The sequence below is a fragment of the Camellia sinensis genome, chromosome 3 (assembly GCF_055761805.1).
Source record: "Camellia sinensis isolate YWXY chromosome 3, ASM5576180v1, whole genome shotgun sequence".
In the NCBI taxonomy this organism is placed as follows: Eukaryota; Viridiplantae; Streptophyta; class Magnoliopsida; order Ericales; family Theaceae; genus Camellia; species Camellia sinensis.
This window is the reverse complement of record NC_138963.1, coordinates 140,142,330-140,155,617: the sequence shown is the minus strand read 5'-3', so window position 1 is coordinate 140,155,617 and position 13,288 is coordinate 140,142,330. Positions and strand designations below refer to the sequence as shown.

At 36.3% G+C, this 13,288-nt stretch overlaps 1 protein-coding gene across 1 annotated transcript; it reads left to right on the top strand.

The window, feature by feature from the left end:
* Positions 1-257: 257 nt before the first annotated feature.
* On the top strand, positions 258-4,688 carry LOC114302013 (phosphatidylinositol 4-phosphate 5-kinase 1). Its single transcript, XM_028246971.2, has 8 exons — positions 258-1,653; positions 1,781-1,945; positions 2,112-2,277; positions 2,477-2,587; positions 2,706-2,899; positions 2,999-3,129; positions 3,219-3,312; positions 3,885-4,688. Exons 1-8 carry the CDS (start codon positions 542-544, stop codon positions 4,192-4,194), a joined length of 2,283 nt encoding a protein of 760 aa, XP_028102772.2. The 5' UTR covers positions 258-541; the 3' UTR covers positions 4,195-4,688.
* The last annotated feature ends 8,600 nt before the right edge of the window (positions 4,689-13,288 follow it).

The window sequence follows — 13,288 nt, the reverse complement described above, 5'->3', positions numbered from 1 at the left end:
GATTCCCCCTCCCCCTCTCTCTCTCTCTCTCTCTCTCTCTCTCTCTCTCTCTCTCTCTCTCTCTCTCTTCATTAATTAATTTTTTATAGGAAAATGATTGGTGGCCCTAAAAAAGTTGCCCCTAATACCCCTAATTTCCATTTTTAGAAACTGTTTTTTTTTACTTTCTTTTTCCTTTTTTTTTTTTTTTTACCTTAAATGGAAATACGGGGCATTCGAGCCCCCTGTTTTCGGGCCCTGAAGCACGGCTGTTTTTTATATAATATTTTTAAGTTACTCTTTTATGTTGTATGTATGTTTATTTCTCTATCTTTCTATCTCTACTATTTGCCCTTCTTCCCTTCCTCTTCTGTTTACAGATTCCCCACCCATTCTCTCTCTCTCTCTACAAATCTAGAATACAGGTTTTCTAGAGAGAGATTGACTCAAATATTAGACAGAAAAATAAATACATAATATAGACAAAGCTGGAAATGCCAGTGAAGCTGGAGGACTCAGCTCGTTTCCGGCGAGACTAGGAGAGGCAAAGCACATCAGCAAAATGCCAGAGCCAGTATTGTCATCATTTGATGAAGAAAACAAGAAATCAGAGGAAGAAGGAGAGAGAGAACCAGATACCAAATCAGTGGCTGTGGTATCCCGCAGCCGATCCCAAGCCACAACCAGAACCACCACCGCCGCCGCGGAGAAGCTTCTTCCGAACGGAGATCTCTACACGGGAAGTTTCTCGGGAAACGCGCCACACGGATCGGGAAAGTACCTGTGGACCGACGGGTGTATGTACGAGGGGGAGTGGAAGAGAGGGAAAGCATCCGGGAAAGGCAAGTTCTCGTGGGCTTCGGGAGCCACTTTCGAAGGCGATTTCAAATCGGGTCGAATGGACGGGTTCGGTACCTTTATCGGATCCGACGCCGATACGTACCGTGGTTCATGGGTCGCCGACCGTAAACACGGCCACGGCCAAAAACGCTACACCAACGGCGACTTCTACGACGGCCTCTGGCGGCGCAACCTCCAAGACGGCCACGGAAGGTACGTCTGGAAGAACGGAAACGAGTACGTGGGTGAGTGGCGAAACGGAGTTATCAATGGAAGAGGAATGTTGATTTGGTCGAATGGAAATCGATACGATGGAAATTGGGAAAACGGAGTTCCAAAAGGAAATGGAGTTTTTACTTGGCCTGATGGTAGTTGCTACATCGGAAGCTGGAGCAAAGAGAGCGGTAACACCACTGATTCCAAGAACCCACAACAACAGATTCTCAATGGGACTTTCTATCCCGGAAACAATACATCCATTGTTGGGAACGATCATAAGCGCCAGAGCTTGACTTTCAATCACAAGATTGATGACAACTGCGTAATGGTGGCTTCCACGGCCACCAAGAAGAGGTCGTCCGTGGAGAGGGCTTTTCCCAGGATTTGCATTTGGGAATCGGATGGAGAAGCTGGTGACATCACTTGTGACATAATCGATAATGTGGAGGCCTCCATGTTCTATAGGGATGGTAAAGGGTGGGGTTGTGAAGAGATTAAGCAGTTTCGGAGAGGTCCCTGTTGTTTCACTGGTGGTGAGGTGAAGAAACCAGGGCAGACAATATCTAAAGGTCATAAGAATTATGATTTGATGCTGAATCTCCAGCTGGGTATTAGGTATTATTTCATTGAATTTGGTTCACGGCATTTTTTTTTTTTTAAATTTTTTTTGTGTCATTCTTGTGATTGATTAATTAGAGGGTTTTGTTAATTTTAGCATTGTTGGTGATTACTTGTATTGTAGGTATTCAGTAGGGAAACATGCTTCGATTCTACGGGACCTTAAACCTAGTGATTTCGATCCCAAGGAGAAGTTCTGGACTAGGTTTCCATCAGAAGGATCAAAGATTACACCACCCCATCAATCTTGGGAGTTCCGGTGGAAAGATTATTGTCCCATGGTGTTTAGGTATTACTGATTCTATTGAAATGCCCTGTTGTGATTTTCAATTTCATTCAATGTTCGATTCCTGTGTCGCACGTTTTTTATCATCTGAGTCGCACAATGTTGACTACCATATTATAATCTAGACTTTTGTGGTTGTGAATGGTGGTTTGAATTTTTGGGTATTCAGACATTTGAGGGAGCTATTTCAAGTTGATCCTGCGGATTACATGCTAGCTATTTGCGGGAATGACGCTCTGAGGGAGCTTTCATCTCCGGGGAAGAGTGGAAGCTTCTTTTACTTGACTCAGGATGACAGGTTTATGATAAAAACAGTGAAGAAATCAGAAGTCAAGGTTAGTTGCCGACCACATTTGACTTCGGTCTTGTGAAAAAAATTCAATGATAGTTGATCGAAGTTTATTATGATTACACAAATGGCAAACCTGTTATTGTTTGTTTTGTAACTTACACCTGACTTTGTTATCCAAAAAGACATCCAAAACGTGGCACAATCAGGTTTAGGGATTGAAATTTTGTAATTTCTATGTTCAGGTTCTTATTAAGATGCTACCAAGTTACTACCAGCATGTCTGTCGTTACGAAAATTCACTAGTGACAAAATTCTTTGGTGTACATTGCGTTAAGCCAGTGGGTGGCTTGAAGGTATGTCGGGGATATGAAAATCAAATTATCATAGTTCTGGCTGTTTATCCATGAATGTGAAATTCTGCATATTTCTAACTACATTCTATGTTTTTTTGTGTGTGTGTGTGGAAATTAGACCCGATTCATCGTAATAGGCAACTTGTTCTGCTCAGAGTATCGAATCCACAGACGATTTGACCTGAAAGGATCATCCCATGGCCGGACAACTGACAAGCCTGAAGGGGAGATTGATGAAACCACTACCCTTAAGGACCTTGATCTGAACTTTGTGTTTCGCATCCAAGGAAACTGGTTTCAAGAACTCATAAAGTTAGTTTTATATTGGACCTAATTTCTGACTGTGTTTGGATTGCTGTGCTTACTCTATTTCATACTTAAAACTTATTTTATGCTTTAATTTATTTACAGACAAATTGATAGGGACTGTCAGTTCTTGGAAGCAGAGAGAATCATGGATTATAGTCTCTTAGTTGGTCTTCACTTCCGTGATGACAACACTGGCGATAAAATGGGTCTTTCACCATTCATGTTGCGAACTGGTAATTAGTGTTTATTATCACAACTATTCATAGGTAGTTAAATTTGTAGGGGTGGCAAGAATGCTGAACTGAATTGGGTTGATTTTCAGGGAAGAAGGATTCATTTCAAAATGAAAAGTTTATGCGTGGCTGCCGATTCCTTGAAGCAGAGCTACAAGACATGGATAGGGTTCTCGCTGGACGGTATGTTCTGATACTCGAAAGGGGACTTACCTTTCTGAATTTGAAATGTCAATAATCTTATCCTAAGTTATTAACTAACACCCAAAGATTTTCTTTCCTTGAAACAATTATGAAAGCATGTTCTGGTTGAGTTTTAACATTATAAGATGAATGGTATTTAGGTCAACAATAATTTCTTAAATTGAATTTGATCTTGTTGCTTGGAATAATTGAAAATGGTTTTGGTGGTTGTGGCAACATTGTTGTGGTAGCTCATAAGCAAACAGCTGTTTGTGGGGCATACACAAGATATGGTTCTATTATTCCCTTCCTAAAATAAGAACTAGTCTATGTTTGATAATTGTTGCTGTAATTCCACGCAGTTATTGAACTCTAGAGTGAATGTTGTATGTGTGTTGCCAAATTGCCATGTTGCTTTTCAATTTGCTATGGTGAACATCAATTGATAACATGGAAAAATGTAGTTTCCTGTCAATTTCTATTAGGACTTTGTAATGCTTGAAATGGGTTATATATTTATTACCCAGAATAAATATAATACTGAATTTGAATTTGAACATGTCCTGTATCAGGAAACCATTGATCAGGTTGGGGGCCAACATGCCTGCAAGGGCAGAGCGGGTGGCTCGAAGGAGCGACTTCGATCAATATAGCCCAGGCGGATTTGGTAATTTGACCCCTTCACGCAACGGTGAAACCTATGAAGTTGTCCTTTACTTTGGGATCATTGACATTTTGCAAGACTATGACATTAGCAAGAAGCTAGAGCACGCATACAAATCCTTACAAGCTGACCCTACCTCAATCTCTGCTGTTGATCCGAAGCTGTACTCAAAGAGGTTTCGGGATTTTGTAGGGAGAATCTTTGTAGAAGACAGATAGCAGCAGATAGAGAGAAAAGTGAAGAGATTCAAGATTGTCTTGATTGCAAGATTCACCAAAGGAAACTCAAGTCCCAATTTTTTTGGAGCAAGATGATGCTTGGAAATCTGGCGCTATTGCCCCTGACTGAACAGTAGTTCTGGTGGGGTCAGATACAGATTGGGGGCATTGCAAATAAGTGGCGGTGGGTCCGAGATCAGATCGGATCGGAGGTGTTGGGTTGTGGGTGTTCTCGTGGCTGAATTTTGTGGAATCAGCCATGGTAAGTTCATTTGTACATTCAGGGGGGAGAGGGAAAATTGGATTATGATTTCTTTTTGTTGTATTTTGTTTTTTTGTTTTCTTTGTTTTTAAAATTTTTGTGGTAACCAACAATGATGGTGAAGATTTGAAAGATAGGTATAGGGAACAGAGCAAAATGTTTCTCAGAGAGAAGATTCAAAGTGGGAGGAGGATTGGAATAAAAAGTGAAAGTGTACAGCTTATAGAAGAAAGAGATGGATATGTTATTCAATCCTGATTTTTTCGGGCATTTTTTTTAAAAATTTTTATTCACGAATGGACCCATTTCTTTCTCTCTCTTTCTCAACACACATGATATGATGTATATATATATATATATATATTATATAATGGGGTCAGTCTCTTTCTCTAGAGAAGTGGAGAGATAGAGAGGGGAAGGGTGATTGCTTTTCTTTTGGTTGCAGTGAGAGAGAGAGAGAGAGAGAGAGAGAGAGGGGCATTGGGGCAGTAAGTGTTTAAGCAGAGTAAGACATGAAAAGGAGAGAAAGCAAGAGAAAGATGCGCTGGTGTTTCTCTTATTTTTGTTCTCTCTTTGTTCACTGTCTCCATCTCTTTGTACTGTTGATGATTTTTTATTTATTTATTATTATTATATATTTTTGTGTTTAATTCTTGTTTAGAAGATTAAGGAGAGTCCATAAAGATTTACTTATATACATAGGGGACATGCCAAAATTTAAATGCAAGAATTTTGGATCATTTTGACCCAAAATCAATTCGGTCCCCACTGTGGGGGATTTCACTGTCCACGTGGCAGAAATGCAGGTCACATTTAAATCTTTTTTTTATATATATTTTAGGATGACACTTTTATTCCAAAGTTCGGGGAGGGCCAATTTTGTCAATTTGGTGGTTATAGGCTTGGGTAATTTTATTTTCATATACTATAATATTTGTGCATACACTTAATGAATTTTTTTTCATTTTTAAAATTATAATTTTGTTCAAAAATAAAATTATCGAAATAACCTTATTTCTTCATTCAAAACCTTAATTCCTAAGCCGTAATCCCTTACTGCTCCTTTGGTGGTGACCTCGACTACTTTTCTGTAGCGCCATCTTTCCCAACTTCATATTCGATATCATCTTCCTTAATCTCTTCATAGAAAGACGCCATATTCATGGCATATGGGGTAGTGTAAATATGGGGGTCACAGTGCCTAGGGTTTATAAAGAAATAGTGGATTGTGAAATTAGATGTTGTGGAGTAAATGGATTGGTAATGGCTTCTAACAATGATAGAAGGATGGGCGGAGGTTTCAGTACAATTTGTTGACAGAGAAGGTGGTTGGTCACCGATTAATGAAGAAGATAAAGATTAGGGGGCTAGGGTTAGGGTTTGAATGATGAAGATGAGGGTATTTGTGGTAGGGTAGGATGTGTACTGAGCAAACCATAAGATTTCAAATTCATTAACATTGTATTTGGTTGGGAGATTTAAGAAATGATTTGGAAATGAAAAGAGAAAATGTGTGTAAAATTAGATGAAATGTATGTATGTTTCATATTTCACCGATCTTTTTCTTTTCTCTTTTCAAATTCCTTCTCAAATTTCTCAACCAAACACAACATAAGTGTGTCTGGAAAAAAGATGAGCACTGAGAGAAGGATTTAGTATGTGTAAATAGAATTACTCCAAAGACTCGTTGTCATTCGTGTACTATGGTTACTGTACTGGTTCGAGTCCATTGAGCTGGTTCTTTTTTTCACCCATATTAGCTTTTGATTTCAAGAAATAAATTTGGAAGAAAAATGATTAGAAAAAAAAAGATTAGGAGAAATTACTGTTTGGTGTAAATTTGGAAAAAAAATATATATATATATTAATGATAATTTTATAAATATTAATAACTAAATTTTTAACTTTTTTTTTTAGTATTTAAATATATATATATATATATATATTTTAAAAAACCCACTCATTCGTAATTCTCCCTAAAGATCGTGTGGCTGGGTTGAGTTAATAAATTTCCCTTTTGAGACCTTGTAGTCATGTCACGGTCTGTTTTATGTTTTATGTCGTTGGTCTTCTTTAATATAACTCTTTTTGCAAGTTAAAAATTAATTATAAAAATGTAAAATTTAAAAAGAATTATTTTGTTAGCTTTCTAACAATTATTATTTGTTATCTATTTAAATTTTTTTACCTCATTAAAATTACATTAAATATACTAACCTTAAATTTTAAAATATAAGAAATTAAAATAGAGAAAAGTATAAACAGTGACAATAGAGTAATATTAGAGATTCTAAAAGTTCTATTAAAATTTTTACCAAATGTTTCACATGTGTGTGAGACTTACATTATATGGGCCTATACCTATATAAGATATTTGATAAAATTTTTAAAATCACTAACATTTTTTTTATGACATTAAAACAGGTTACTCTACAACCTATTTTATTATGGAAAATGTTTGAGGGTCACAATTTTTGGGGTCACAATGGCTCAAAACTGTCAAAATGACATCGTTTTGGTATGTTTTACACCCAAAATAATGTCGTTTTGACAGTTTTGAGCCATTGTAACCACAAATATTATGGCCTTCTAAGTTGTTTTATTCTGGAGGGAGGGAGAAGTTGTTTGGTGGTTCTGGTCAGGGCCACACGGTGACTCAAGAATATTGTGAGATGCTATTGGTGGAGAGACATGGTTTATTAAGAGGAACAGTAAATAGAATAGTGTTTGGTGATTGGTGAGGTCATTGCCAAGTGATGGGCTGGAGACCATGAGAGTACAATTGAGAATAATCTTGTAATTTATGAAAAACAGTCAACTGATTGGTCATGTCATGTGGATGAAAATGGATGGCCTAGAGTCAATCAAACTGATCACCATTTAGATTTTCTCTGTTTCATATGGCCTGAGGAGAAGTTATTTGGTGATTCGGGGCATGATTAGATGATGTATTAGGAATTTTATTATTGGTGAAAAGGGCCTATAACTTTGTAACATTGACAAATAACAAGGTTTTGGTATTTAGTGATTTGTGGGGTGCATAAACACGAATATTCTTGAATTACCGAATAATTTTTCATATGTAAGAGGAATTCTAATACTAATTTTCATTTTTTAATAGTTAAAATATTTAAAATTGTGTCTCTTTTAAATATTATTATGCAACTTTGATTTTCTTTTGATGAATTTTATATATATATATATATATAATTTTGGAACCCTAATAGCATAATGGAATCAGTTTACCTGGCTGACTTCCATGTTGTGGTCATACTTTATGTTATTTACCAAAGTAAAAAGAAATTGGTTTAAAAGTGTTAAAATTTTAGATAAAACTTGTCTATTTTTCAGGGTATTAATTTGAATGCTTTTCCTGAAAGTGTAGATAATAATGGAAAAAGTTGTCTTATTCCCTACCAAAAATAACATTAAATAAAACACAAAGCACAGCATTGACCCTTAAGTGGATTGTTATGTGCTTCCCACTCTCTTGGTATATAACAATAAATTTATTAATTTGGTCAATCTTATATCACTAGAAATATTGTTGTGGATGTACAATGGCTGCATAAAGGTGTCATAATGTATATGAGTGGAAGCACAATATGGAACTATTTTTATATGTAAGATATATAATTGTCAGGTAGCAAAAAAAGAATAACTAAACAAATGTACCAAAGGATTGACTACACATTTTCTAATGCCTATCCAATTTATATATATATATATATATATATATATATATTTTGGAGTTTTAGTGTCATTGAAGTAGGTGGAGCATGTCTTGCATGTATGCACATGAAAAATGTGAAAAAAATTAAAAAATTAAATAAAAATAGAGTAAGACTACAAGATTGAGAAAATTGGAATGGACTATCTCACTTTATTTTACAATATTTTTCAATGACCTATGGACCTATACCTTGAGTTACTCAAATTGTGTAGACCTAAAGTAGACAATAATAATAAAAAATAAATAAATAAATAAAATTTTATTTATTTATTTATCAATGAATACATTTCTTGGTGGAAGTTTCATGGGAATAATATGAAGTTACATATAAGATTTCTCCTATTTTGTTAAATAATAATAAGGCAATTCATTAAAAGAAAATTTATTTACCTATCATGCAGTGATGCCAATTTTAATGATATTAATGGAGGTGATGAAATTATTATATTATCCTTGTATTTAAATATGTATTATAGGGCTGAGTAAAGAATTTGTGAAATTCATAATTCGACTCAGTTCAGTCCAATTCAGTAGGTGTGGATTGGTTTTTTAAATTTGTGATTCGGTTCCGGATTGAAAAATTAAAAATTCGTAGTTCACGAATCGATTCTGGATTAAGCCTCACGGTTCCGGATTGAAACCGATCTGAACTATATACAAATAGCCTATATTTATATCATACACCCTTTTGCATAGTATCCTTTCTTATTCTATATAAAACCTAAACCCAAACCTAAATCCACGTAGTATATGCTTTTATTGCTATTGTTTGTTGGTTTTTAGTTTTAATTTGTAATGATCTAAATACTTATAGTGGAGCAGTTTTCTTATGATTGTCTAAATTTTAAAACAGTATGTCATTATTATGGAAAGACATGTTGCTATTTTGGAACTAATATGATGCTATGTTTATACTTTTATAAAATTAAAATGTTATATATATTTTTTTTGTTATTTAATTATGTGAATCCGTGATCCTAAATCGATCAAATCCGTATTTAAATGAATTGGTTCGGATTGGTTCCACGATTTAAATGGATTGGATTGGTTCCATTTTTTTTAAGAACCGTAGATAACCGATTGGTCATGATTTTACCCTAATCCGGACCATGCTCACCTCTAATGTACTACCGTTAAATGACAATTACTCTCCCTTTATTTAATAATTTTACTTAATTGCCCTCATTTTTGCAACCGTATGTATTATTCAAATATGAATATGAGTATTTGGATTATAACGGTTTCGGTTTAGACTCGATCCATTTCATGCTCTTAGATTTGGGATTATTAGTTGTTCATGTCCTTATGCACTGTATTGTTAGTTGAGTCTGAGTGTTTGGGAGTTATTGGTGTATTTGAAATAAGTTGGGAGTTAGTTCTTCAAAAGAGTTATTGTCCAGATTTTCACTTGTTCGCTTAAGCGGTCTTTCTTGCACTTAAGCTATCTTTGAGATCTCACAGTATTTTTGCAGGTCTACAAAACTTCTGTGAGTAGGGTGTTCTTCGTGAGCGGTAATTCTTGCGCTCGACCGGTCTTTTTCAGTTTGAAAAATTTCTAGGAAGGGGCGACTGTATGCTCGAGCAGTGTTTTGTTCACTCGAGCGGTCTACACGTATATTAGTTTGGGAAAAGAAAATTTTTATCACTTTTTCACTTCCTCTCTCTCTATAAAACATTCCAAAACCCTAGTTCTTCACACTATCTCTCTACTTCTTGCCTTAAAACCCCAAATACTCCATCATCCGTTGATTTCTCCACCATAGTCCTTTGGAAAAAAAGGTAGAGCACGTTGAGAGCTTTAATCTAATCGGAGAGGATATCGTTTTCGGCTCCGCCAAAGTTTCACACTTGTTCTCTTTCTTTTCAATTCTTAAGGTAGGGATTTCTTCAACCTCTCGTATGATTTTTAATCTAGTTATTTGCTCATCAAAAAGATCTAGTGATTTGGGGGGGGGGGGTTGAGTTAAACTTAGGGTTTGGTGTCGAAAAGTAAAAGAAGGGTTTTTCAAATAAATGATTGACAAGGGTTATGGATATTTTTATATTGATGGATTGTGTTGAAATATGGATGGATCTTTCTTTAAAAGTGATTTTTGGAAATAAAGGAAGTTTTATTTGAAAATTATTAATGTTGGTTATATGAAAGAAAAAAGGAAAAAGATGTTTGGTTTTGAAAGATGAAATGAATATATTTATTGATAATAAGGGTGGAGTTAGATATGTAATATCGCTCTTATTTTGAAAATGATGAGATTATATCTTTTGTTGGAAATTATCTGTTGAATAGAAATATCTATTTTGGGTTATCGGTGGAGGGATGGCTTTGATTGTTGTAGAAATTACATGAGAATTAGGTAAATTAAAACTAATCATTCATACATCTTGCATTGAACATTGTTTCATACTTAAACATTGAAAATGTATTATTTTTGAGAAAAATGAGTGTATACCTTGGTGAATCTTGTTAGGAGGGTGTGATTGTGGTTTATATTATTGGCCTATATGTCCTTAATGAAAGTCCAGAAACCTGCGCGGTTAGGTGCCGATCCTTCCGATTAGTATCGATAAAATGGCTTTAGTAGTACTTGTATAGCCTACTGGTAGACACGTACCTTGAGATTCCCAGTGTTTTGTATCCACTACCTTGTTTTTTGATGTAAAGGATATTTTTTCATGAATTGTGATATAGTCCTGACATTGCAATGTTTTGAGATGGAAATGTAAAACGTTTGACAAATTGCATCGCATATACATTCATCTTATGACTTTGTTAAGATTTATAGAACCTGTTAAAGTATCTTTATTGGGCTTTAGCATACCCTATATGGAAACAACTTTCAAGTGCAGATGATATACCTTCACCAAGGACATAGCTTAGGAGGACTTGGAGCTAAGAGCTTCTTTTGCTTTTCTTTTGATGTAATATTTTTGTACAAGCCTTGGGCTTTAACTGTATTGAGTTGAACTCATTTTGTTGTACCCAAGCATTGACTTGGAAAGATGTAGCCATTAGGGTATAAAATTACTTGATTATTCTTTTATTTTAATTCTTGTGCACATGTCATATGTCATAAATTCAGGATTTAGGATTTATGAATTTATATACGCATATGTCATCTTTTGTATGATCAAAGAGTATAAATGAAAGGTTATTATTTCACATGTTATATTTATATTAAATACTTTGAGTTAGGTTGTTGTTATTATTTTTGGGGCATTACAACTTGGTATCAGAGCTATCGGGTTTGAATACTTTGAGATCGTGGGACGTGATTTTTACCACAATGGGTTTGTCTCGCTAGATAATATTAGAAGTAGACTTGGTATGTTTTGTGATAACATGTTTCTGTGACTAGATGGGTATGAGATTCAGTTTCTAAGATATTGATTGGATCAACGAGTTTTTAAAAGTCCTATTAGAAGAGCACCTGGTCATTATTATTTCTAACTGGAACTCTGGAAATGTTGCAGAATGGTCATTATCTATGAAGGAAATTTGTTTGTGATTATGTGATTCGATGCTTATATGGAATGAATTACTTATTGTCTACCGTATTAGGACGTGAGTGAATTAGCTTCAGTATATTTGTAAGTGTGCTAATCTTTCGTGTTACCATTATTAGGATGTTTGGACGTGGGTATGGCGGGGGTAGGCGTGGAAGGCCTAGACGACAGGATGTGCTGATACCGGATGAAATTCTAGTACAAGAGAAGGGAGTTAGTCATGGCAACGTGGTCGAGCCAGTAGCCCAGCAGGTCATGGGTGCCTTGGCCCACGAAATGGCCAGAGCATTGCTGGAATCCATAGATATTCTTAGGGCTAAGAGTCAAGTCCAGGCCCATGTTGCAGAAACAGGGCCATCTTTTTTAAAGAGGGAGTTCTTCTGGTTGAATTCGGATGAGTTTTTGTGGGATCCGAAAGAGTCACTGAAGGCTGGCAAGTGGTTGGAACAGATGGTAAAGATGTTCGAGATGCTTGGTATCGAGGACGATGGGTTAAGAGTGACCTTGGTTTCTTTCTAGCTAAAGGGAGATACAAGTTAGTGGTGAAAGTTTGCACGAGGGCATATCGGTGTGACTCAGGAGGCTTTTGTCAATGCCTTCCAGGACAAGTTTTTGCCACCCACAGTAAGGGAGAAGCTAAGAGACCAGTTTTTGAAGCTTAAACAGCTAAACACATCGATAGTCGAGTTTGAGATTGCTTTTACTAGTTTGTCGAGGTTTGCACCGAAACTTGTGGCAACGGAGGAACGCCGTTGCATCAAGTTCGAGAAGAGGTTGAGGACTAGGCTCCTTTTTAAGGTAGCTAGGTCAATGATTAGGAATTATGGTCGTCTTGTGGAGTCGGCGGCCCATTTAAGGACCATGATCCAAGCGGAGGAGGAACGGATGAGGGGCTCCAAACAAAGGTCCCTGAATGTTCAGGGGACCTTTTTATGTGCTAGAATCTTGTAGAGAGGAGGTACTCTAAGAGTTCTACCATTCATGTCTTGTGGTATACTTGGGAGGCACAAAGATGTATCATGACCTTACTCGCCAGTTTTGGTGGAGGGGGTTGAAAAAAGATGTAGTCGCGTTTGTTTCGAAGTGCCTTACTTGTCAATAAGTGAAGGCCGAACATCATAGACTAGCGGGTTTGTTGCAACCTTTGCCTATAGCCGAGTGGAAGTGGAAGCATGTCATGATGGATTTTGTTGTAAGTATTCCAAGGACTCAATGGGGTAATGACGCGGTATGGGTAGTTGTCGACCGGTTGACCAAATTTGCACACTTTGTACCCATGCAAACGAGTGACTCAGTAGACTACCTTGCCAACCTATATGTTAGAGATATAGTGTGACTTCATGGGTTCCAGTGACTATTGTTTTACGGCTCGGTTGTGGCAGAGCCTACAGGGTGCCTTGGGCACTAAGTTGACCTTTAGTACCGCATATCATCTTCAGACTGACAGGTAGTCTGAGCGCACCATTCAGATTTTAGAGGACATGCTCCGGGCTTGCGTTCTCAATTTTAAGGGATCGTGGGAGAGATATTTACCTTTGGTGGAATTTGCCTACAATAATAACTTTCAAGTGAGTATTAATATGACACCTTTTGAG